The sequence below is a fragment of the Phalacrocorax aristotelis genome, chromosome 10 (genome assembly GCF_949628215.1).
Source record: "Phalacrocorax aristotelis chromosome 10, bGulAri2.1, whole genome shotgun sequence".
Classification (NCBI taxonomy): Eukaryota; Metazoa; Chordata; class Aves; order Suliformes; family Phalacrocoracidae; genus Phalacrocorax; species Phalacrocorax aristotelis.
Window position 1 is genome coordinate 19,064,432 of NC_134285.1, and position 24,290 is coordinate 19,088,721.

The 24,290-nt window shown below is 44.5% G+C and overlaps 1 protein-coding gene across 1 annotated transcript; it reads left to right on the forward strand.

Annotated features, from left to right (window-relative positions):
* Window positions 1-10,148: 10,148 nt before the first annotated feature.
* Window positions 10,149-22,543, forward strand: VPS18 (VPS18 core subunit of CORVET and HOPS complexes). Its single transcript, XM_075105558.1, has 5 exons — window positions 10,149-10,346; window positions 16,131-16,272; window positions 16,456-16,547; window positions 17,274-19,144; window positions 19,899-22,543. Exons 1-5 carry the CDS (start codon window positions 10,256-10,258, stop codon window positions 20,625-20,627), a joined length of 2,925 nt encoding a protein of 974 aa, XP_074961659.1. The 5' UTR covers window positions 10,149-10,255; the 3' UTR covers window positions 20,628-22,543.
* The last annotated feature ends 1,747 nt before the right edge of the window (window positions 22,544-24,290 follow it).

Consider the following 24,290-nt stretch of genomic DNA (forward strand, 5'->3'; position numbering starts at 1 on the left):
TTTTTCACTTGCAGTTTCTGACAGCCATTGGCTGACACACACTTAACTTGTCGACAAGCTTAAGTGATTTTTAATCTATATTTAAACTAAGTGATTAAGCAAACAAACAGGGCAGCTCCCACGGGTTCGTTTCTCAGGTCCTGCCTTACTCTGACAGCTAACAGAAGACACAGGTTTAGTTTCACAACGCAGCGAGAAGTCAGACATTTTGGTTTTGCAAGATTTTCATACAATTCTGTTTTATGCAGTGAAAGTCCGTCCCACTCCTACGAGCCTCTACACTGGCAGGTGACCGTGGGGACAGGCTCCGCACACGTAGCAGGTAAGGCAGGAGAGCCCCACGGCATGCCAAGATCAGCTCACTGGCTGAGTGGGAAATAGGCAGTCTGCAAGGCAATATTTGGCCTCTCTCCCGGGAATTAAAATTAGTACCAATTATGACAGTATTCCTCATGATGTGAATTCCCATCCACTGGGAATTAAGTGCAGAAGATCAAACTCTTTTCAGGCAGACCAAATATAGATTTCAGGTACTGTTAGCATTCAGCTGTTATACAGCTGGACTGCACTATGATCGCTAGCTTCTGAAATCAAACAGAAAAGCTGCTCCATTAGAGTATACAGTGATTTACAGAGGAAATTCAATTCAATAACTTTAGGCAGTGTGTGTCATCACTGAACAAACTTTATACATCTGTACAAAGTCCTATTATTAAAAAAGCACAGTTATTTAGAGAAAGACAATTCCTTTTCTGCCCATTTATATTAATTACAGCCAATTTTTTGACTGGAGCTGTAGAAGATGGAGGAGGAGAAGAAGAAGAAGTCCTAAAGACTAAATTAAAACAATAACTAAGCCAATTTAGATGAGGAGGAAACTAGGGTTTGTATCTTGCTGTGGGGGTGAAGCTATGGATCAGATCAAACTATTCCATACAGTCTCCTCTCTGAAGTTCCCCAGGGCTCAGTGTTGGGCCCAGTCTTGTTTAATATCTTTATCAATGATTTGGATGACGGTATCGAGCGCATCCTTAGGAAGTTTGCAGAGGACACCAAGTTGGGTGGGAGTGTCGATCTGCTTGAGGGCAGGAGGGCTCTGCAGAGGGACCTGGACAGGCTGGATCGATGGGCCAAGGCCAGTTGTGTGAGGTTTAACAAGGCCCAGTGCCGGGTCCTGCACTTGGGTTACAAAAAGCACACACAAGGCTACAGGCTTGGGCAGGAGTGGCTGGAGAGCTGCCTGGAGGAAAAGGACCTGGGGATGTCGGTTGACAGATGGCTGAACACGAGCCAGCTGAAGGTGCCCAGGTGGCCAAGAAGGCCAACAGCATCCTGGCTTGTATCAGGACTAGTGTGGCCAGCAGGAGCAGGGCAGTGACTGTGCCCCTGTACTCGGCACTGGTGAGGCCCCACCTTGAATCCTGTGTTCAGCTTTGGGCCCCTCAGGACAAGAAGGACACTGAGGGGCTGGAGCGTGTCCAGAGAAGGGAGCCCTTATCGCTCTCTGCAACTACCTGAAAGGAGGCTGTAGTGAGGTGGGTGTTGGTCTCTCCTCCGAGGTCACTAGCGCTAGAATGAGAGGAAATGGCCTCAAGCTGCATCAGGGGAGGTTTAGATTAGATATTAGGCAAAATGTCTTTCCTGAAAGAGTGGTCAGGCATTGGAACAGGCTTCTCAGAGAGGTGGGGGAGTCACCACCCCTGGAGGTATTTAAAGGACGTGCAGATGTGGCACCTGGGGACATGGTTTAGGAGGCCTGGGTGTGTTGGGTTGGCAGTTGGACTTAATGACTCTAGAGGTCTTTTCCAACCTTAATGATTCTATGATTCTAAGTGTAGTGTTACAATATTGGGAAATTGTGATGCTGGGATTTTTTTGCAGCTAGTGGTCCTTACTTTCACTGCTTCCTGAGCAATACTGCACCTCTGACAACATCATATTCTGCCTCTCCGGCTGATCTCATTTGCAACTTCGTAATTGTGTGTGGCCATAGACCAATTTCCCGGAAAGTCAGAGTGGGAGCCACTACCATAGCCTTATGCAAAGCCTACCAAACTGCTCGCATTTCTCCAGAAAAAGCATGGCATGTTTTGGGAGTTGGCTGACCTCAGTTTTAAAAATAGTAGGGCTCCCTTCTTACCAAGGGAGAGAGAAAAATTCATCAGCCGCTCTTAATGTAACCAGAGTGATGAAGTTAACCAACCGTGATGCTGCTGTACTACCCAAGTGAACATTAAGTCTGGGGACAATCGGTGTATTCTTTGATCTGTATTTTAGTCGTTAGGTAATCATTACCTCAAATGAAACAACAGACAATGTGTTTCTGTCAGAACCCCTCTTTTAAGGCTCAAAGCCTAATTTTTAGGTCCCAGACCCTCACTCTTAGTGCTTAGGGTCCAAACCTCTGTTTTAAGGATTAAAGCCTCACTTTTAGGTAGCAATAAATGGTTGGGCGTTACTAATGCAATCTGGTGTAGCTCAACAAATGCTGGGGCCCGGAGCCAAACTTAGCCAGGATAATGAGGCAGCCTTAACAGGAACAGCCTGCACGATGACTAAAACTTGTTGCTTTGGGGGAGTCAGAAAGGCCTCAAGGTAAGAAGTGCCTAAACAAAGTTACAATGAAATTTGACCTTAAGAAAAGTAGATGTACAGAACCATAAAGATAAGGGACTGCAGAGCAAACACTAAACCAAGAACAGACCATCCCTCAAGGATAGTACATGCGTAATCTCAGAACTGAGTTTGCGCGAAAGCAAGGGTTAACTAGCGGACGCAGTGAGGAAGAGTATATCCTTCATCCAGAGACCCCGACCACCACCCAGAGACACCAACAGGCATGCGTGAATGACATTTGCATATGATGAATATGTATATCGTCTATGGGGGGACAATGACACTAATGAATATGTATATAGAGCATGTACTTAACCGGCACAATTAGATCTGACAGCGTGCACGTTAGGAGGAGCGATCCCCCGTGCACCCAACGCCTTAAATAAAGAACGCCTGCCTTTTAACACTGCATTGGTGTTACGAGGTTTATTCCCGATTTCGGTGACATTAGCGTGGTAGTGAGCAAACCTGGCCTTCAGCGTTACCTGCGTTTGTACAAGTGGGCTGCATATGTCAATACACTCCCTTGGCAAACGATGCCCCTGGATCACATTTCTGAATCCTTTCACAGTGCTATGTGCGAGGAATGGGGCGATGATGAGGACAAGCAACAATGCCACCGTGCACGGGGGCAGGTGGGTGGGCATCTAGATTGAGAGAGGGGTTAAACTGGAGTGCAGGTGCCAGAGCAAACCGGATCCAAGTGATACGCTGAGTAAGTCAAGATACAGCCGCTGCCTGGGTAGTTGCCTTCATAATCGCAAGCAATGAGACCAGTGCTGAGTCACTGGCGTTTTGTCATGCACCTGAGTGTGCATCCTCCCTGGGAAAAATCAAGCCTAATTACCACTTAAAAGAAGTGACAGACAAAAGGGTGAAGGCAAGAGCCCGAGTCTGGTTTTCCCTTGCGGTCTACCTCGGCTAGTCACAGCAACCTGCAGTAAGTGATGTCAAGTGCCTCTTCGTATCATTTTCTATCAACCTTGCGGAGGCAGAAATAGCCACAACGCACAAGTCAGTGGAAAATCAGGCTTTGGCTATTCATAGAAAAATTGCCACAGCTGAAATCAAAGGAAGAAAGATCCTAGTATTTGCTTTCCCTTATAGAGCTCTTGATTGATAGGAGCTCCGTAGTTTCTGAGTCCACAGCAATAAAAATAGCTTACGATTCTACAGCAGCTAATGGGTATTTCCAGTGTGCACTGGAGATGTGTGATTTTGAAATGCCTTTTAGGAAGATAAAAACCGGAGAGAAACAATGTGAGAATACACCTCCCACTATCCTGGCCTCTGAACTACTTTATTGCTCCTTGGAATAAAAACAATGCCATGGGGGATGCAGAGACATTCTGGTTCATTTGTTCACTGCCACTCTAGGTAAATGCGGAGGCAAAGAGCAACAATATTATACTACATTTTGAGATTACGGAATGATAAATGTAAATGAGATGACAATGCCACTAGCTTCAAAAATATTTTTCTTAAATGTTCCAAGGAAAGATATGCACCCCTATTGTACTCAGCCCCTTTTCAAAGACAAATTCATCTCCCATCTGACTTGCACAGGAACGAGTCCTTCCTCTCAGATGTTCTGTATATAATTTAGCAGTATGTTGCCATCTGCTGGAGAAAATACATCTTTTAATAAATCAACTGATAAATGTGAAAAAGCGGGCAATGTTTAAGGCACTCAAAGCCCTTTCTTTAAACCTGAAACAGAAACAGCAAACTTCAGACTAAGGATAGGTTGGGAGACAATGCTCTGAGCTCATTTTAATTATTTCAATCAATTAGATACTCTACACAAAAAAGAAGAGTTAACACTTAATTGGAAGGCATGAGAGAATTAGCAAGAGGAAGGTGATAAGGGTCATATCTCCCAAGTGAAACAGGGAAAGCCGGGCAGTTAACACCAAACAGTGAGGGGCTGGGCTGAAGAGGGGTCGTTAGGAAAGCCATAAAATGCTGTAAGACTACTGTCTCCACCAAGTACCAGTTTCAGTTCTCAAGCTTATCATTTATAGATCTTCCCTGAGGATCAGAACTGAGTGATTAGCCACAGGGTGCTGGTGATGGGAAAAAGTTTTTCTCACTGTAAAAGCATGTTTCTGTCCTTTCCCTCTGGTGCTTTTATGCTCATTTTAGGACTGACAGGTTACGCCACACACTTTCCGTGAGGGCACTCGGTGTGCTTACTGAAAGGCAGCATGCTCTGGAGTGCACATGCAGCATCAGCTGATCTCAACTGTCCACTTGTGCGAAAACTTCTTAAGGTGCCAGAGGAGCTGTGGTAAGCGGGTCTGCGACTGCTGCTCTGGCATAATCCGATTCCACCCAGCATTTGCTGGTCTGCAGCAAATCTGCTTCTGACAAGGAGTTTGGAGCGCTTGGTTAATGGTTCGGAGGTGGGCTCTGGCAAGCTCATTTTGAGCTTTGATCTCTTCCACTGTAAATTATAATTGTTGTATGGCATCCCATGTAGGTTCCAGTTCAGGTTCTCATGGGTAACCATAACACCCATAGGTACACAGCCACTGCACTTTCTTTTACTATAGTATATTTGTACATAGAATTCAAGTGGTCACTCAAAGAAACTGACTGTGTCACTGGGGAAGTGTCACTCTTGGGAGACGGTGCCTTGATTCAGTGGGGGACACAGGTATCTGCAGGGTGTCTGAGAGCCTGGCTGTATATCACATCTTTGTTGGTATTTCATGGAGGCTGTTGTGTTTGGGAAAATACACCATTATGGCTTTTATGAATGCAGCGTGTTTTTTATATTGGTCACAGTGAAGGAATATTCTATAGACAGTGAGGTGGAATTATGATCCTTACCAGGTCTGTAATGGAAATATGTGAGGAAGTCAAGGGTTTAATTCAAATTATCATTGTGTCACTAGGCTATCTCAGGGACAGTTCAAATCATTTAAATCTGAACTGCCTTTGTTCTGGCCTTACCTTTCCCAGAACCACCTCTTCCTGCCCTCTCTTCTGCCCCAGCACTCCTGTTTAGATTGTGGATCACACAGTCATCTGTTGCAGGGCAATGAACGGGCTCACTCTGCAATCGTACACATGCTAATACTGGCACAAAGTACGGGCTGGACAGGGCAGCCAGCAGTGACAGTGACATAGTGTTGTGGAAGCCCAGATTTAGACAGGCTTAGTCTGCTGGGAATCCAGACCTTGGACACAGTACTTATTTGCCAGCACCATTATGCAGACTCTGTTCCTCAAAGCAGCTGAAGAGATTAGCATGTCATACAGTATCTAGATGTCAATAGCTGGGTCCATAGCTTGGAGAAAATGCTAACTGTTTAAGCCAAAATTACTGCGAGTGTAATCACAGCTGTACAAAAACAAGACCAGAACTTAGGTTTCCAATCCAAACCCATCACTGAAATCGTTCCCCTTAAATCATTCCCACAAGTCCCTCTTAGACTTATACCTCTACTACACACAAAATGTAATCATCTGATTCTCCACACTCTCCTGGCGAATCAAAGAGCTGATAAACCTTTTGCCTGCAACCGTTGGTCTTCTCTTCTTTTCAGAACATGAAATCTGTGAATGCAGCACTGGAATATAATTATTACACGTTTCTAAAACAAACAGTCATAGCAGATGATAGTGCAGATGGATGGAGCAGGCTTGTGGGCCTGGATTAGCTTTAGGCTGATGTTTAATTTCCAAATAAGGTGAGGATCTGGCTTCCAATTTAACCACACTAAAATCAGAAAAAGGTTTCTCATAAGGCATCAGTCCTAAGTGACAATAATATCTGCCAGAATGAGGAAGAAATCTCTTCCATTTCTGGACCTGACCAAGAAAAAAAGATTACAAAGATATGTCCTGATCTAGGCTTTGAACGGAAACACCTCATAGAGCTGGACGCTGAGAAATTTAGCTTAAATGTAAATTACCTTAATTTCCAGATATATTTCAAAAGAGTTTATTTCCCCCTTACCAAATAACCCTTCAGTCTTCTACTGCTAAAAATGTGACTAAAAAAAGTATAAGCATCACTGTCGAGGGCAATAGGGAGAGACCTCATCTGAAATGAGGGGTCAAACTATGCTCACCCGTTACACAAACATGAGCTGAAGTGCAACCTAAGCAGAGATGAACTACTCAGATGCTCCAGGAAACTAATGGCCGCCTCTTTTTAGGAGGAGAAAGGCAAGAACTACTTGATTTGGTAAATCCTGGATTTGGTACATCTGAATGAAGGCTATGATTGTGATGATTTTTGCGAAGGAAATGAACACCCTAATATGTCCTTTAACCTAAAGGACAGTGTTCGAATAAGAACAAATGGATTCAGACTAGCCACAGCTTACATTAGACTGGAAATCAGAGCTTAAAATCATGAGAGTAATGAGCATCTGGAACAGGTGTGAGCTGAAGCAAAAGGGAAAAAATACCCATGCTTTCAGACAGAGCTTCATAGGAATAGAGAAGGGACTATATGATGTGGTATCTACAAGAGTGGGATAATGGATCAGATAGTGCAAGAAGTCCCTTCCTACCTCATTACCCTAAACCTAATGTAATTTGTGTGTACCTTTTGAGAAGCTGGAAGAAAAGAGTTGCTGTTTATGATGATCAGGATGATTGGAAAGCAAAGGACTGTGGTTTTGTTGCTTTGGCTCAGAGCTCACACATAAATAAGGTAAACAGCAGAGGCTGGAGCTGGGTCTGGGCTCCCGCCAGTGCTTGCAGGCAGGCTGACTCAGGGGGAGCTGAGCCATCTGATGTTTTTAGCAAAGCAGGCAGAGGTGACCCCCACGGAGGCATGCCATGGGAGCCTCCAGGAACCCAGCTAGTGTAGGACCTGCATACCTGGCACAGCGCTGGGGAGACGGCCTAAGGCTGAGCAATGCAAACTGAAGCCCTAGTGTGTGAGGGCAAGGTGTCCAATAAAGGGCAGAGAAAAAGGAGACGAAACCTTCTTGTTTGTGCAAAGCCAACCACATGCCACTGCTGCTAGTGGTGCCTCACTGCCACCCAATGTGCAAGCTGGGTTTGGGAAGACCTCCTCCCTGGTGTAATGGATCTCTCCGTGTTGCAAACTGTCCTGTATCCTGTGGGACAACATTTCTCTGTTCCTTCCAGAAAGCATTGTGAAGATTACATATAATAGACAGTATAAAGCATACACACAGTATATACATGTACATCTGTATTCTGTGATTCTGTGATCAGAATTCTGTGATTCTGTGATTCACACATTCTGTGATTCTGTGATCTGTATTAATTTTATATATTATGAAACCCAAAAGTATTGTTTAAGAGATTAGTCTTTTTCCTAATGCCATTGTTATAAATTCAGCTAGTTCAATCTGGAGGATGAAGCTGTAAATAGGAATTGCTGGCATAATCAGAACAAAAGAAAACCCTTCCTCTTAAGTACTATTTAGTGATACAGAAGCTGGGTCCAACACAGTCTAGAAAGCTGGGATAAACTTGCAGAGCAAATCTAGCACAGTTCAAGGACAGCCTTAGGCTGGATCCCCATATGCTGTGACACAATCATTATATTAGCAATAAAGCCAAGATTTTACTACTCAGTGCTACAGAAGAATCACAGCACAGGAGTTTTTACAGGAGCGTTTAAAACCAGCCAATTCCTGGTTGCAATCAGTAGAATCACTAGAAAATACTGTATCTGCAGTACCATCACAACTCAGTGATCCCAGTAAAGCACACTGATGCCCTCATCAGGTGATTTACCATGCACATGGCTACACACAACAGGATGGCAGTGAGTACAAGCCGCAGGCGCCACACAGGTGCACAGGACAGCCTTGCCGTGTCTGTACATACTCCAAGACCTGGAAGCAAGGGTACATGCTGATTAGCCATCTTCAGGGTATTATTAGGGACATGAAGGTCCGGGCTGTGACTATAGGTGATATCCCAAGGAAAATGGAATTTTCTGCTAAGTAAAAACAATGAATCATGTGACTTGGCAAAACAGAATGTGGCGGCCAGAGAAGGGAGCTGAGAGCTAGGGAAGCATTTTTATACAACTATATCCTTGAAGAAGAAATAAGAGACTGATAAAAGGGAATATTCCACCTCAGAAGATGCCAAAAGCTGGGTGATAAAGTATATAGTCAAGGAGGACGACTAACTGGGATGTTGGTAAGAACTAAAACTAAGTGTCCTTTAGGTGAACTATCCTCATTATAATACTAAAAATCACACCTATAGGACAGAAACACCCCCTACCCAAATACGCCACTTACTGAGCATGTGTGGTAAATTTAAAGGCAGCTGTAAAGGTGGAGTGAGAAAGAAACTAACTAATGATTAGCTGGGGGGACATGCATATTAGCTGTTACTGGCACATTTAGCTGTAAAAATACCTTGTAGTTTCTTGGCACGGTGTGCTAGCTTTGTGTAGTTACCACCTACCACCCACCTTTGCGCAAAAAATGAATTGAATAAAATAGAATCACAGAATCATTAAGGTTGGAAAAGACCTCTAGGATCATCAGGTCCAACCCAACCCAACATACCCAGGCCTTCTAAACCATGTCCCCAAGTGCCACATCTGCACGTCCTTTAAATACCTCCAGGGGTGGTGACTCCCCACCTCTCTGAGAAGCCTGTTCCAATGCCTGACCACTCTTTCAGGAAAGACATTTTGCCTAATATCCAATCTAAACCTCCCCTGATGCAGCTTGAAGCTGTTTCCTCTTGTTCTATCGCTAGTGACCTGGGAGGAGAGGCCAGCACCCACCTCACTACAGCCTCCTTTCAGGTAGTTGCAGAGAGCGATATGGGCTCCCCTCGGCGTCCTCCTCTCCAGGCTAAACCCCCCCAGCTCCCTCAGCCGCTCCTCATCAGACTTGTTCTCCAGACCCTTCACCAGCTTCGTTGCCCTTCTCTGGACACGCTCCAGCACCTCAGTGTCCTTCTTGTCCTGAGGGGTCCAAAGCTGAACACAGGATTCAAGGTGCGGCCTCACCAGTGCCGAGTACAGGGGCACAATCACCTCCCTGCTCCTGCTGGCCACACTAGTCCTGATACAAGCCAGGATGCTGTTGGCCTTCTTGGCCACCTGGGCACCTTCAGCTGGCTCGTGTTCAGCCATCTGTCAACCGACATCCCCAGGTCCTTTTCCTCCAGGCAGCTCTCCAGCCACTCCTGCCCAAGCCTGTAGCCTTGTGTGTGCTTTTTGTAACCCAAGTGCAGGACCCGGCACTGGGCCTTGTTAAACCTCACACAACTGGCCTTGGCCCATCGATCCAGCCTGTCCGGGTCCCTCTGCAGAGCCCTCCTGCCCTCAAGCAGATCGACACTCCCGCCCAACTCGGTGTCTTCTGCACTACCTCCGTTCTGGGTGCAGTTCGGCGTTTTGCACACCGGGCAAACGAACACGCTTTTTGGGAGAACACAGGGGCGTAAGTGACACCGGCGAAGGCGGGACGCGTCCAGGTGCCCTCTCGCCGCCTTTTCGGGAAAGGCGAACACCGCCTTCCGGGAGTCTCGCGCTCCGGGACGGGGGCGGCACACGGCGCAGGCGCAGTGCGCTGCCGGGCGGTCACGTGAGGTAGGTCAGCTGAGCGCTGGCGGAAGCAGCCGGTGCGGGCCTGAGGTGCCGGTTGGCGCCGGCGGTTTCTTGGCGGCCATGGCCTCCATCCTGGACGAGTACGAAGATTCCCTCTACCGCTCCGCGTCCGTACAGCAGAGCCGCGTCAGCGTGGGCATCCCGCACTCAGGTAGGAGGCCCCCGCCGGCGGCGCCGGGCTGTGGTTACAGCCAGGCTCTGGGCACGTCGTGTGTGTGGGCCCCCCCCCCCCCCCCCCCCGCTATGGAGGCCGAGGCCGGGTGACCAGGCGGCTGGAGGCCGGCTCCCACCCTCAGCCCCTCGGCGGGGCCCCCGGCGTGCGGGGAACTCCGCTGCGGGTTTTCCTTCTGGGAGGCGGGGAGGCAAGGTGGCAGCTCCTTAGCTAGGGCCGGGGTGGGGAGTAGGGTACGTCAGGCTGCGGGGAGTGCTCCCAGTAAAAGGTGTATCGCTGTGCATGCAACATAACATCAGCTGCGGTTTGTTTGTCTGTCACTTGATGTGTGAAATGTTTTGATGCAAGGGGATGCTGGATTTGGGTTGAAGCTCAGGGGCGGTGCAGGTCATCTTAGCAAAACTGAGGCGCTGTTGTCTGTGGGAGGGCTTCATAAGGCCATACTCCCTTTGTTGTGCGTGGTGGAAACACATGTATGTGAAGTGGCATGCCTTTGTAGTCAGGAATTCTAACCACACCTCAGCACTATTCAGTTCAGAGCTGTGGTAGTTGTCTGAGATAATCTCACCAGCTTGCTTCCTTTTTTGGTTAGCTTTTCCCCCCACCCCCCTTCTCTCCGAGGAACCCCACTGTTGCAGTACTATATTCTGGCTGTCTGCACAGATCATAGAATCGTTAAGGTTGGAAAAGAACTCTAGGATCATCAAGCCCAACCACCAACCCAATACCCCCAGGTCTCCTAAACCATGTCCTGAAGTGCCATATCTACATGTTTTTTGAACACCTCCAGGGATGGTGATTCCACCACCTCTCTGGGCAGCCCGTATCAGATGTACCTGCATGGCATTAGTTTCCTAACTTGGGGCCAGTTTACCAAAGGCTTAGTTGTTTGGAGTGCTTCCCTCAGGCTGACTACGTGATGGCAAGGTTGCTGCTGAAGAAGATTACCAAGAAAGCAATCTATATTACTGTTAAACTTTTCTGTCAAGGTCTGTGAAGCTTTGGTACACTGCACTGTTCAGGGAGGTGTACAATTAATGTAATATAACAGTGTGATGACCAGTCAGTTTTTTCATACAATCATAGAATGTCCTGAGTTGGAAGGAACCCACAAGGATAGTTGAGTCCAACTCCTGTCCCTGCACAGGACAACTTTGAAATTCGCACTGTATCTCTGTGGATGTTGTCGAAGTGCTTCTTGCATATCGTCAGGCTTGGTGCTGTGACTGCCTCCCTGGAGAGCCTGTTCCAGTGCTCCACCACCCTCTGGTTGAAGAACCTTTTCCTAATATACAACCTGAACCTCCCCTGGCACATCTTCCTGCCATTCCTGGCCTCGCTGGTGGCCAGAGAGAAGAGATCAACACCTGCTCCTTCTCTTCCCTTTGTGAGGAAGATGTAGACCATGATGAGGTCTGCCCTCAGTCTCCCCTTCTCCAGCCTGAATAAACCAAGTGACTTTAGCCGGTCCTCATATGGTTTCTCCTCTAAACCCTTCACCAGCTTTGTGGCCCTCCTCTGGACAGTCTTCCATATCTCTTTCATGTGAGAGAAAGCAAACAAATGGCAGGTATATTCGTTGATAAATTCAAGGTTTATTGGGTTCAATAACTCTTCCCTGTGAGATGCTACCTGACAATGTTTTACTGAGAGTGGCAGGGAAGTGTAAGTTATGAGAGGATTCTGTTCTGCCTGGTATTGTCATGGTAGTACCAGCTGCTGTGCAGAGCTGGCAATTTTGAGTTATAAGTTTGGAAATGCATAGACACATTCTTTCAAGGTTTTCCTCATATAGTGTTGCCCACTGTTAACTTTTGGGGAAACCAGGCTGTGAGGTTTACATATGTGGTAAGAATTGATGAATTATGTCCTGCTATGTATATCGTTGAGTATACACAAGCAGAATTACTCTGAGTCTAGGTACTGAAGTAGATATGTTCTCTGTGTTTGTTTTAACATGTGTAGCTATTTTGTTGTGTAATGTTAGATACAGAATAAGTGTTCTGAATAGGTGTTGTGCAAAACGGTGTTGGGACAAGCTGTGTTACCAAAAATAAATTTTCAAGGACTCAGCTTTTCTTCTTCACTTCTGCAACACTGTCTGTAGTCATGCTTGTCTTGGAGTTGAGAAATCTGCCTGTTTGCTGACAATTGATGTTGGCAAAGAAAGTTTTGGAAACTGCTGAATTGCAAAGGCACAGCCTAATCAGGACTTTAATTATTCTTAAACCAGACTGTACTGATGATTTTGAACAAAACTTGGGCTTGTAGCAGTTGTGGGAAGTCTGAAGTTTAAGCAAATTTATTTTGGTAAAAGATGCAAGTAAATAGTTCACTTCCTGAAAGGACTCCAAAAAGTTAGGTTGGAAATTTTGGAAGATGTTAAACCTTATTCCTCTGTTTCAGTTAGTTGTTCCCTGTGCTTGTTAAACTTCAGGTGCTGTTTCTTAAAGTTGTAGGTCCAAGCAGTGACTCTGTTGCCAAACTTTAAGTACTGCAGTTCCAGCATGAAAAAACTTACTTTGACCCACTAGATGTGATGGATGATGGTGAGCGTAGATCTTTGAACAGATTAAAAACTTTAAGGAAAAATGCAGATTTGCCCAGAAATCAGGGTGGGAAATGCTGCAGTAGGATCTCACCTGAACAGAAGAGAGACATTGGGGTCAGGATGAAGGAGCAGACTGTTTGAAAGGAGTACATGTTATAAAATAGACATCTCCTTTGTATAGAGAACTGTAAACTAAAGTGCATCCTTCTCCTATTACGGATGCTGGCTATCATCATGTTAGTGATGACGAACCTACAGTTGTTATAATTGTAATGGATACAGTCCTAAAGAGTTCAGAATGCTGGAATCCAATCCACTGGCTTGAACTATAACTGAATAGAAGAAAAACCAAAATCCTCACCCCAGCTCAACCCCTACCTGTGTATAGGTGCTAGTTGCTCCCTTGCCCTCCTGTGTTCGGGTTTCCTTGCTGCCTCAGTCAGCCTTGTTTTGCCTGGTGGCAATCTGAAGAAAACTGAAGATTGTCTGAATTAATGTGATTTGTTGATCTGTTGTTAGGTGGTTTTTTTCCCATCAGAGAAATCTTTCCTTTTTATATATATAAAAATATGTATTTATATTTACTGGTTAGCTGTGACATCATGTGAATCTGCAGCTTGGGAATTTCGTCTGCTTGTTTTGAACCACAGTTCATACCAGCAAATTTAAGATGTGGCATTGTAGCTCCTTAATCTGAAATTAAGAACATCTATTTTGCTGAACTGGAAGGAACGCACATTTGCATAAGTGGGTGGTGTTTAAGATGTGGATCAGTGTGTAAGAACAAAACACATGTGCTGAGCAAAAGGCTGCCTACTCAGATTGTGGTTGCTTTGTCTGTTCCTGCATGTGCTTTTTTCTTCTAAAAATAAGAATCCTTTACAGATCCCGCAGATAATCTAGTGTTGAGGCAGCGGCAAGGAGAAGGCATTGGCAGAATAGGCAATTAAGGGATCTGTAGTCTTAGCAAGCTGCTTTCCACTACTCCATTGGTCTTTTTAACAGCAACATGGCTGAAGTTAGAGTTTTTCAGGATAATTTGGGGGACATTATAGGTATTGAATGTGCTTTGAAGTGGCATTGTTAGTCCCAGTCTAGAGGGTGTCAGGCCTATGTTCCTTAGAATGGAAACAGTTTCTTTCCTCTGAGGTACAATCCCATGTTTCTTTTTTTCTTTAAGTTTACATCTTCCTAGTTAGCTACTTTGGCCATGAATGGCCTTAACTTACTATAGCTCTTTTCAGTTTTATTCTTCTTGTCTAGGTTAACTGCTGCATGGATCTGGTTGTTTTAGAAATCCTTCATTCGCACACGGAGCAAAGCAGACGGGTTACCCTAGCAGTGTATCAATCCGTCTTGCTTTCTAACTTGAGGCAGTGTGGTAGACTGAGATCCTCTGCTGTTTTCTGTGTCAGAGGGTTATGTAAGACTTCGTGCGTCTGGGAAATTCCGTCACTGGGAAAACTTGTCTCATGGGACAGATATGGATAAAACTTTGTGATAAAATCTGTTTGTGGATGCACATACATTCCAGGATTTTGCTAATGAGTGTCATCACTTGGTTTTGGCTTTATAAGAATTCTTTCTGATTTTGCAGTTCACTGGCATATCTGAACTCTTTTGTAGTTTTTTTTCCTCATAGGAAGACCATATCGAGTGCTGTCCTCATTTAGGAATAGAACGGAATGGTCTCTTCAAGTCCCATGTTTTTGGGTGTAGAGCTCTATCTGGCTTCTGTGAAAACTAAATCTGTCATGCTGCTTCTCTCTGCTGCCACATGGTGTTTCAGGTTCACCTGTCTTAAAAGTTTTCAGCTTGTTGACTGCTTACCTATGGCTGGGCTTTTATAGCCAAAGGAACAAGTCTTGGAGTTTGAACTGCATCTTATGCTTTGCCCACCTGCACTGAAGATCATAAGAGCTTTTTAGAGCAATAGATTTCTAAGTTTTATTTCTTTATTTATTAACATATTTCTGCAGAAGTTTGTCACTTCCGTCAAGTCGGACCTTACTTCTCCATTCTGTGCCTTTCCCACCTCGATATCCTTCATAAGTAATCCCTCAACGTGCCTTCCTATGGATACAACATTTCCCAAGCTGGTTGGGACTAAATTGACTAGCTGAATTCTTACTCCGTCACATGAGCTAACTTGCTGTGGTTGTACACACTCCAGTTTTCAGTTCACTGATTTGTCAGGTTTGCTTGGTTGGGCTTAAAACGTAACATGTGTCCATGAGGTGGCCGTGTCTTGTCAATCTTCAGCCCTTAACTCTAATCTTAATTTAATTGGGCATTTCTTAGAATTCAGGCATGGTTTTCAAAAGGATCAAGGATTAGGTTAGTCTGGCTCCATCTTTGCCATGAAACAGTAAACCAGTCTGGTTTCAGTTCAAGAAACAATTTATGCCAAGATTGGAGCATTGATTGAGCAAACACCAGGTCTTAGTTATTGTTTTGGCTCTAATAAATAGTTTGCATGCCTTCCAGCAACAACTGGGAAGTTGCAGTTAGGATAGTGTTATGATTGGTAAAACAGGGTTACAGTACAAGCATCATTGTGACCTCCAGCTGTGTTCTGTGCAGCAAATAACCCAACAGACTTCTCTCTATGATGAAGTCTTCTGTGTGGATACAAAAAACCCCAACATGGCTTTAAAAATAACTTTAGCTTGTGAATGATGGATATCAAGTATGGTAGCTCATTCAATTCCAACATGCAATAAGAGATAAATATATTTCAATTAGTGTCACAGTGGTCCCTTGGGTAGCTTGCATGGGAGTGTCAAACCAGAGTCCTCTTTGTGTCTTTTGTAATATCAGCCATTCTTTCCTGTCTTGATCAAATAAACCCTCAACGAAGGAAAACAAATTGCTTGGTGGTTCTACTCTCATTTTCAGCTTCTTATGCAGTTTATGTGACAGTTTTGTGGCTTCCCCTAGAATTTTGTGTGCTTTCAAATTAATGCTTGTGACAAGTTTGCAGCTCTGTGACAAGGCAGTAAAGCCTATTTCTACTTTTCTTTCCTGTTATAAATATCTATGTGAGTGCTGCTGTCTGTGTTCATGCTCCATGGAGCACATTCCTTTCTCAGTAAAACTGGGAGCAGGTGATAATCCTTCTAGCCTTCTAGGTTAGATTTTGATGTAGTGTGGGGTGGTCATTGTGGGTTTTTGTCTTGGTTTGTTTTTAAGTTTTCATGTTCTTTCTCCAGGATATGTGAATGCACGACTGGAGAAGGAAACACCAATATTTAACAAGCAAAGGATTGATTTTGCTCCTCCAGAGAAAATTAACAGCTTAGTGGTCTCCTCTAACCAGCTCTGTATGAGCCTTGGCAAAGACACCCTTCTCAGGTAATGCTGCCAGAGACCTCAAGTTATTGCTTTTTTTCCCTTGCCTTGTTTTTTTCTTAAGTTGCTAGAGAACTTACAGTTACAAACTGGATAAGTAGCCATGAACCCAATATGGAAAGCAATAAGCAATTACACCTATGTGAACTTTTGTTGGAAGCATGCTTTCATGGTTTCTCTTTGCAGGATTGATCTTGGGAAGCCGGATGAACCTAATCAGGTAGAGCTGGGACGCAAAGATGAAGCCAAAGTCTACAAGATGTTTTTGGACCACACAGGTGAGGCAATGGACTATGTATATTTACAGACAGCGTCTGGCAGCAGATACAATTCAGTGTGCATAACAAGCACATTCAATTCAAGTGAAGGCAATTTCTTTCTGTTCTGTCAATAAGGAGAACAGGTGGTTCTTCTGTGGGCAGGACTCCACTGCCCAGGTGCCCTGCCTACTGATTTGCCCCTGTGCTATTAGAAAAACACTGGCTTGTTGTGTGAATATTGTTGCTTTTGAACTCTCTGAAATGAAACACATGCAATTAGGCTGGTCTGAGCAAGGCTGCTGAAAGCAATAAAAGGAAATCTTTGCAGACACCCTGTGTTGTATGTGTTTATATAAGAATTTCTAAAAAGGACTGTAAAACTTCTGCAGCTCACTGTAGCTTTGACTGATTTCAAAAATCAAAAGTTTGGAAGGAGACGCTCATATCTGTCACCAGCTGCCAGGGGTAGGAGAGAACTCTGGGAACTGTCCTTAAAACACTTACTGAAATGGAAGAATACCTTCTCACTGAAGCATCTGGGACTAGGAGTTTATGGACTACCATTCTGATCCAGCATGGAAATCCCCCACGTTCCTATGAATGCCTGGGAAAGTCTAGGATTGAATATGTTGATATCTGAGCTTATCAAATGTGAGAATTAGAAGCCTCAGGAATTTGGCTTGCTTAAGCACAGTTTTAATTTGTTCTCTCCTTCTCCTTCCCATATCCCTTTCCTGTTGGCAGGCTCTCATCTCCTGATTGCTCTGAACACCAGTGAATGCCTCTACCTGAACAGAAGTGTTCAGAAAGTGCGAGCACTCTCCCGCTGGAAAGGCCACTTGATTGAAAGCGTGGGCTGGAACAAATTTCTTGGTTCAGAGACCAACACTGGGCCTATCCTGGTGGGAACAGCCCAGGGGCAGATCTATGAGGCTGAAATCTCTGTCAGCGAGGGAAGCCTCTTCAGCACTAATCCTGACCAGTACTTCCGACAGGTCTACACTCTGGAGGAGGAATCAGGACCTGCCCCAGTCTGCTGCTTGGAGATTGAACGAGGGATAGAAGGGAAATTTTTTATTATAGCCACCACTGGAAAGAGACTCTTCCAGTTTGTTGGCAAAGTGCCTGAAGGGACAGAGCAGCAAGGCTTCAGCTCCATATTTGCTATACATGCTGACCATTTGCCCAGCTTCAGGGAGTTTCCGGCCAGCTTTGGTTTCAGTGAGATAGCCTTTTATACCCCAAAACTGCGCTCCAACCCGCGCTCCTTTGCCTGGATGATGGGAAATGGCGTTTTATATGGTACATTGGATTATAGCCGTCCTGATTCAATTCTGAGTGATGAACGGGTCTGGGTTTATCCTTCTGATATTGACATAACTGTGAACAAGCCAATATCCATTGTACTTACTCAGTTTCACTTCCTGTTGCTGCTGCCTGATCGGGTGAAGGCTGTATGCACTCTGAATGGGCAGGTTGTTTTTCAAGATCTGTTTCTGGAGAAGTTTGGCTTACTGACACGTATGATCAAAGATCCCACAGTCCAGCAGATATGGATCCACACTGAGAAAGTAGTGTTCCGCTACCACGTCCAGCGGGAATCTAGGGATGTGTGGAAGATGTATATGAATATGAACAAATTTGATTTAGCCAAAGAGTATTGTAAAGATCGTCCAGAGTGCCTAGATATTGTGCTGGCAAAAGAGGCAGAGCACTGCTTCCAAAACAAGCGGTATCTAGACAGTGCCAAATGTTATGCACTGACCCAGAACTACTTTGAGGAAATTGCGCTTAGGTTCATTGAAGCCAAGCAAGAAGAGGCCCTGATGGAGTTTCTGATTAAGAAGCTAAGTAACCTAAAGCCTTCTGAGAAGACACAGGCAACTCTGCTGACCACATGGCTAACAGAGCTGTACCTGAACTGGCTAGGTATATTGGAAGGAGATCCCTCACAGCGAAATCTCTATTTGGATACACGGGAGAAGTTTCGCACTTTCCTGAGCAGTCCTAAAAACAAAGACTGTCTATTCAATAACCGGGCATCTATTTATGAGCTGTTGGCAAGCCATGGGGACACAGAGCACATGGTGTACTTTGCTGTCATCATGCAGGACTATGAGCGCGTAGTAGCTCACCACTGCCAGCACGATGAGTACGATGAAGCTCTAAATGTGCTGGCCAGGCACAGAGATGAGAAGCTGTTCTACAAGTTCTCTCCAGTCCTCATCCAGCATATTCCCAAGAAGGTAGTTGATGCTTGGATTTCTATGGGCTCTAGGCTGGATGCCAGGAACCTCATTCCAGCCCTTGTTAACTACAGCCAGAGTGCCAGCACCCAGCAGATCAATGAAGCCATTAGATATATGGAGTTCTGTGTCTACCAGTTGGAGGTAACGCAGCAAGCCATTCACAACTACCTGTTGTCTCTTTACGCTTTGTGTCGGCCAGACTCGCTACTGTCATACCTGGAGCAAGCGGGAACCAACCCAAACAGGATCCACTATGACCTGAAGTATGCCTTGCGCCTGTGTGCAGAGCATGGGCATCACCATGCGTGTGTCCATATTTACAAAGTGATGGAATTGTATGAGGAGGCTGTGGACCTCGCCTTACAGGTATGTGTGTGTCTGCGCATGCACGCTATGATATATAGGAATGTAGCTTGTTCAAGTTATCTTGAACAGCCAAGCACTGAGAGGAACTGGACAGACTCATCAGTATAGGAGCTGTGCAGCTAAGTCTAGAAAGAAAGACCTGTCTCTGTTAACATACTTCTACGCTTTCACAAGTGTTTTAATTTACAACTGACTGTGACAAACCATAATAGACGGTAGGGGCATGGAAGGTACAAGAGGGAGGACTGTCTGTCTTAAGCTCAGTCTCTAACATAACATACTTTTAACACATCTGCATTTATGCAAGATTTGTATAGCTATTGTTCAGGATTCTAAATACATCCTATTCCTAGCTGTGATGATAATTATCACAGAAGAATTGCCTTTGTTAGCTTAGTCTGACCTTCAGGGAGATGTTGGGATTTTTTCTATTTGCACTGCTGTGTCTCTGCTGAAATATGTGGGCAGCAGAGATACCGTAACATGATTTTACCCTTTGTAGGGTTGGGCTTTGTTGTTCCCTGCTGGGTAGCAAGCAAATCTTTGGGGAGCAATACTGGTGGAGAGAAGAGGTGTTTGACATGTAAAGAAGGAGCAGGTCAGTAGTGCAGCCCTAGGCAATGAAGTAGAAGTTAGGCAATTAGTAGAAGTTTTCTACTAATGCCTCCTATAACGGACAGCAGGCTTTGAAGTTGAATGGTGGATACACAAAGAGGGAAGCTTAACTCAGTTTCCTTGTCTGTACAACTTCTAGGTGGATGTTGATCTCGCCAAGTCCTGTGCAGATCTCCCTGAAGATGATGAGGAACTCCGGAAGAAGCTCTGGTTGAAGATTGCTCGCCATGTTGTTCAGGAAGAGAAGGATGTCAAGAAGGCAATGGCCTGCCTCTCCAGCTGTGCCCTGCTGAAGATTGAAGACGTCTTGCCATTCTTTCCAGACTTTGTGACTATTGACCATTTCAAGGAGGCAATCTGTAACTCCCTGGAGGACTACAACAAGCACATTGAAGAGCTGAAAAGGGAGATGGAGGAAGCCACACAGAGTGCCAAGAGAATCCGAGAGGATATCCAGGAGATGAGAAATAAGTATGGCTCTGTGGAACCTCAGGAAAAATGTGCTGCTTGTGACTTTCCACTTCTAAACCGCCCTTTTTACCTTTTCCTGTGTGGTCACATGTTTCACTATGACTGTCTCCTCCAAGCAGTTTTCCCAAACCTTCCTGCCTATAAGCAGGCAAAACTTGAAGATCTTCAGAAGAAGCTGGCAGCTACCAGTCAGCCTTCCAAGAGCCACCATCGTCCCAAGGACACAGATACCATTAGTTTGGGGAAGGGACAGCAGAGCCGGGAACAGATCAAAGCTGACATCGATGACATTGTGGCAGCCGAATGTGTGTACTGTGGTGAGCTGATGATCCGGTCCATTGACAAGCCTTTTATTGATCCCCAAAAGTATGAAGAGGAGATGCAAAGCTGGCTGTAGTTTTCCAATTCTGCAACTGTCAACACACCAGAGTGGTTTTGTTCACAACTTGTGAAGCTTGTATAGTGGGAATATAAACTCCAGAAGCAGGAGCACAGTGGCATCCGTAGAACTCCAAGGAAAGAGTAGCGGGGTCTTGATATCAGGATTACAGTGAACTGGTCTTGAAAATGGGGAGATATAGCTATGGCTGTCTTAAGAACTTCAACAATAGTTAGAGCTAACTTACTTGGAATATTTTTTTAGCAGATGTTTGTTGCTTGCTCTTCTTCTGTGGTTCTCGGTGTGAAGCTAATGGAGTGCCTTGTCCAGAATGCAATGGGACCAGAAGGAACATCCAGAAGGAATTGAGAACAGTCTATGATTTGTCTTCTCTGTTGCATGGTATTTGTTTTGGTGAAGATGAGCTTAAAGGGAAAGGTGGTGAAGAACACTAAGCAGTGTAGTCTTTGTTCATCACTTCCAAAGCTGGAACTGCCTTCTGTTTCCTTTTTGCTGAGAGCCTCTAACCACATACATGGAAAGAACATGAAAGGACAAATACTCTTGCATATATATTTTGTAAATAACATTACACAAATATATGTTTCTACACAACGTAATATAAGTATGTGTATAATTCTCAAGCAGGGGTGTCTCATAATATACCTAAGTCATTTGCCTGCAATTCAAGGTGCATAATTCTCTTTCCCACAAGGTTTGTGGACAAGCCCATACATTTGAATTTTCTCTAGGTGCTCTTCACTTTGTTTCTGGTAATACTTCCTAGTCTGTTCATCCTTTCCTCCCTCTCTCCATCCTGTTTCTACTATGACTGTCTTCCTATAGTGGGTCTTGTTTTGATCTTTACCCCAAACCAAAATTGGTATGTGCAGTAGTGATGTTTCAACTGATACTTTGCAAGCAGGGCCGCAGCCCAGCTTTTGTATTGTCCTGCTGTGGTTCTTTCCAAGCTGCACTTGAGATCTAGATTTAGGTTCCCTCAAGGGTAGACTACAGAAAAGTTGTGTGGTGTGAAATTTGCTTTGCCATTTGAAGCCAGTACCTTGTGACTAGGCAGTCTTTTGCCTTCCTGACGGTACTTGATACTTTCTGGAGATGGCTGCAGGTCAGTGCTTCTGTCTGTTGCTCTGACTTGGAAAATTCTTCACAGAAGGTGACAATCACTACATTGTGAGTGAGGGAACAAAATATTTTCGTTATTAATTTAGCAAGGGTTCCTTGTTTTATTTTTGAAGAAACTAAAATCTGAATGAAGTTGTGCTGTTTGGGGCTGAATCACAAAGGTAGTAATAGACTGAAGAATGGAATGCTCCAAGTGAAAAATTACGATTCTTATAATTAAAGCAAAAGAAAGTACTGTCTTCTGAAAAAGCTCTTCAGTTCTTTCACATGAATGTATGTGCTTGAGTACCTTTCTCAATCTGCTCGTCACTTACCCTGTTCGTAAGGTGGTAAGAAATGGATCTTCACATCATTGAAAGGGAATACAAATTGGTGTCCTCCAGGAGCTGACCTGAGAGTTTTGATAACCATTCAGAGCTCCAGAAGAACATCTGTGCTTTTGTTGGGATCTTCAGCCTGGAATGAATGAATTTTAGCTGTGTAAAATGACATAAGTAATAAAAATCAGACTGGGCAGTAGGAAGACCTGCATCTTTGAAATCCTCTTTTCATTGTTGGAGCCATGGGATAGGCAGTCTCATTGCAACCTGGTAGTGTTTGTTGCTGGCTTATCAGAAACCACTGTTTCAGTGGTTCCATTAAGCAGTGGTTCAGAAATCCACATGTTGTAGTTTTCCTTGTCTTTGGATAGCCTTTTGCTTTGAATAAGTTGCTGAGTCTGCCAGAAGAATTTGTGGTGAAAACTAAATATGATGTCTTTTGAAGTTCAACATTAAACCTGTTATAACTGACCGCTCCTGAATCATCATCTTTTCATGTAAGCAGTGTGATATTTAAGGTTGTATATGTCATTATAGAGCAACAGTAGCGCCCCCCCAGCCCCCAACGCCGTTTCTGGCCAAAGGCAAGTGGCTGTTTTTCTGCCCTTTCACAGAAACATCAGTAGCAGCTCATTCTGATGCAGGGAGCATTTCCAATTTTTTTTTTTTGAGATGTTCTTAATACTCGATCCATCTCCTTACTTTCGGGTTTTTACAGGATGCTTTCCTGGCATATTAGAATTATTATAGCCCTCCGTTCTTTTTGTTTTAGTGCCACAGAACAGCTGCATCGCTAAATGTTTCTTTTGTGCTCTGAAGATTAGCAATATTATTTGCTTATAGACCATTCCAGGGAGATCTGCTTGCCGTAATATTGGAAGAAGCGTGTGTCTGTGGGAACTGAGGCATACTGAGTAAATAAAAATGCTCAAGTCCTTGCCTGAGATGGGGTGGTAGGGGAAGGCACCTCAAGAACCTACTGATTCCAGTCTTGGATATTAATATGTCTCAGTTAAAACTAGAAGTACTTTGGGGCTTTTTAATGATTAGTGTACAACATTCTCTGAGGGCTGTAGGCTTGTGCACCAGATATGTACACCACAAATCTCATGCTTCCTCACCATTGTTAACCGAAAAATCTTATAGATCATTCACTGCCAAGACTGTGGAGAGTTGTTAATGCCTGCATAGGCTCCAGCAGTGGTTAAATGAGTAGTGCCAGTAGTACAGGAAGCTACATAAAGATATCTTCTGAGCCTGCCTTACATTGTCACATGCTTCAAAAGTTTCAGTAACCGCTCACCTGTGCTTCTTGGCAATTTTGCAATATCACTCAGTGAAAAAGGTAAGGTTTTTTTTGGGGGTGTAGAAGGAAGTTAACTGCTTACTGTTCTGCAAATCTAATCTGGAAGATCTCTTCCTCTTTGCTTTTAGAATAGCATTTTTATCTTTTCTCCTTGTAATTTCAGCACAGTTACATTCTAGAAATCACAGTCCTTTGTATATTTTTTTTAGCTGTGAATGAACTGTGTACCAGCTGTTACAAATGATGTGGCCTTAGGCCTTGTCCTTGTCTATGTGAATAACCTCTGCCGTTTAGTTTGATGCAGCTAGAGAACAGCATAACCAAAAGGGAGGGCGGGAGCCCCAGCCCCATTTAACCAGAACAAATATCTGTATCTAGATTTACACTGAAGAAATGTAGTTGTGCAGGCAAGGCCTAAAGCAGACTTGTACATACTACCTCACCTCTCTTAGGCTTCAAGCAAGGGACTGGGGAAATGCCGCGCCTTGTGGGGGACAATTGTGAGTGTGTTACGGAAGATTTTGTAGAGAATTTTGGTTTATGTGGTTGGAAGCTGCTAACTGAAATGCTGAGCGCTGTGTGTTTTGTCTACTTTCTAAAAATAAATGACTGAGCTGAAACTTTAGTAAGGCAAATCCTTAATAAGCCGCTAGATGTCATTGCTGTCTTTAAATACTGAGGTTTGCTGCAGAGAAGCTAAAGGTGTTCTGTAGCAGGAGAAAGAATGGTATGAAACAGTGAGGAACTGAGGCAGGTTCCCAGTGCCTTTAAGCGGGGAGGGTGGAGACAGACCTGTAAGGTAGTTATTGGAGCCAAAAATGCTAAAAAAATTCTCTAAAAGGCAATTTCAGTTCACAGATTGCTGTCTTTCAGGTTTTGAATATCAAAAGCTGGATTTGCTCTGTTAACAAA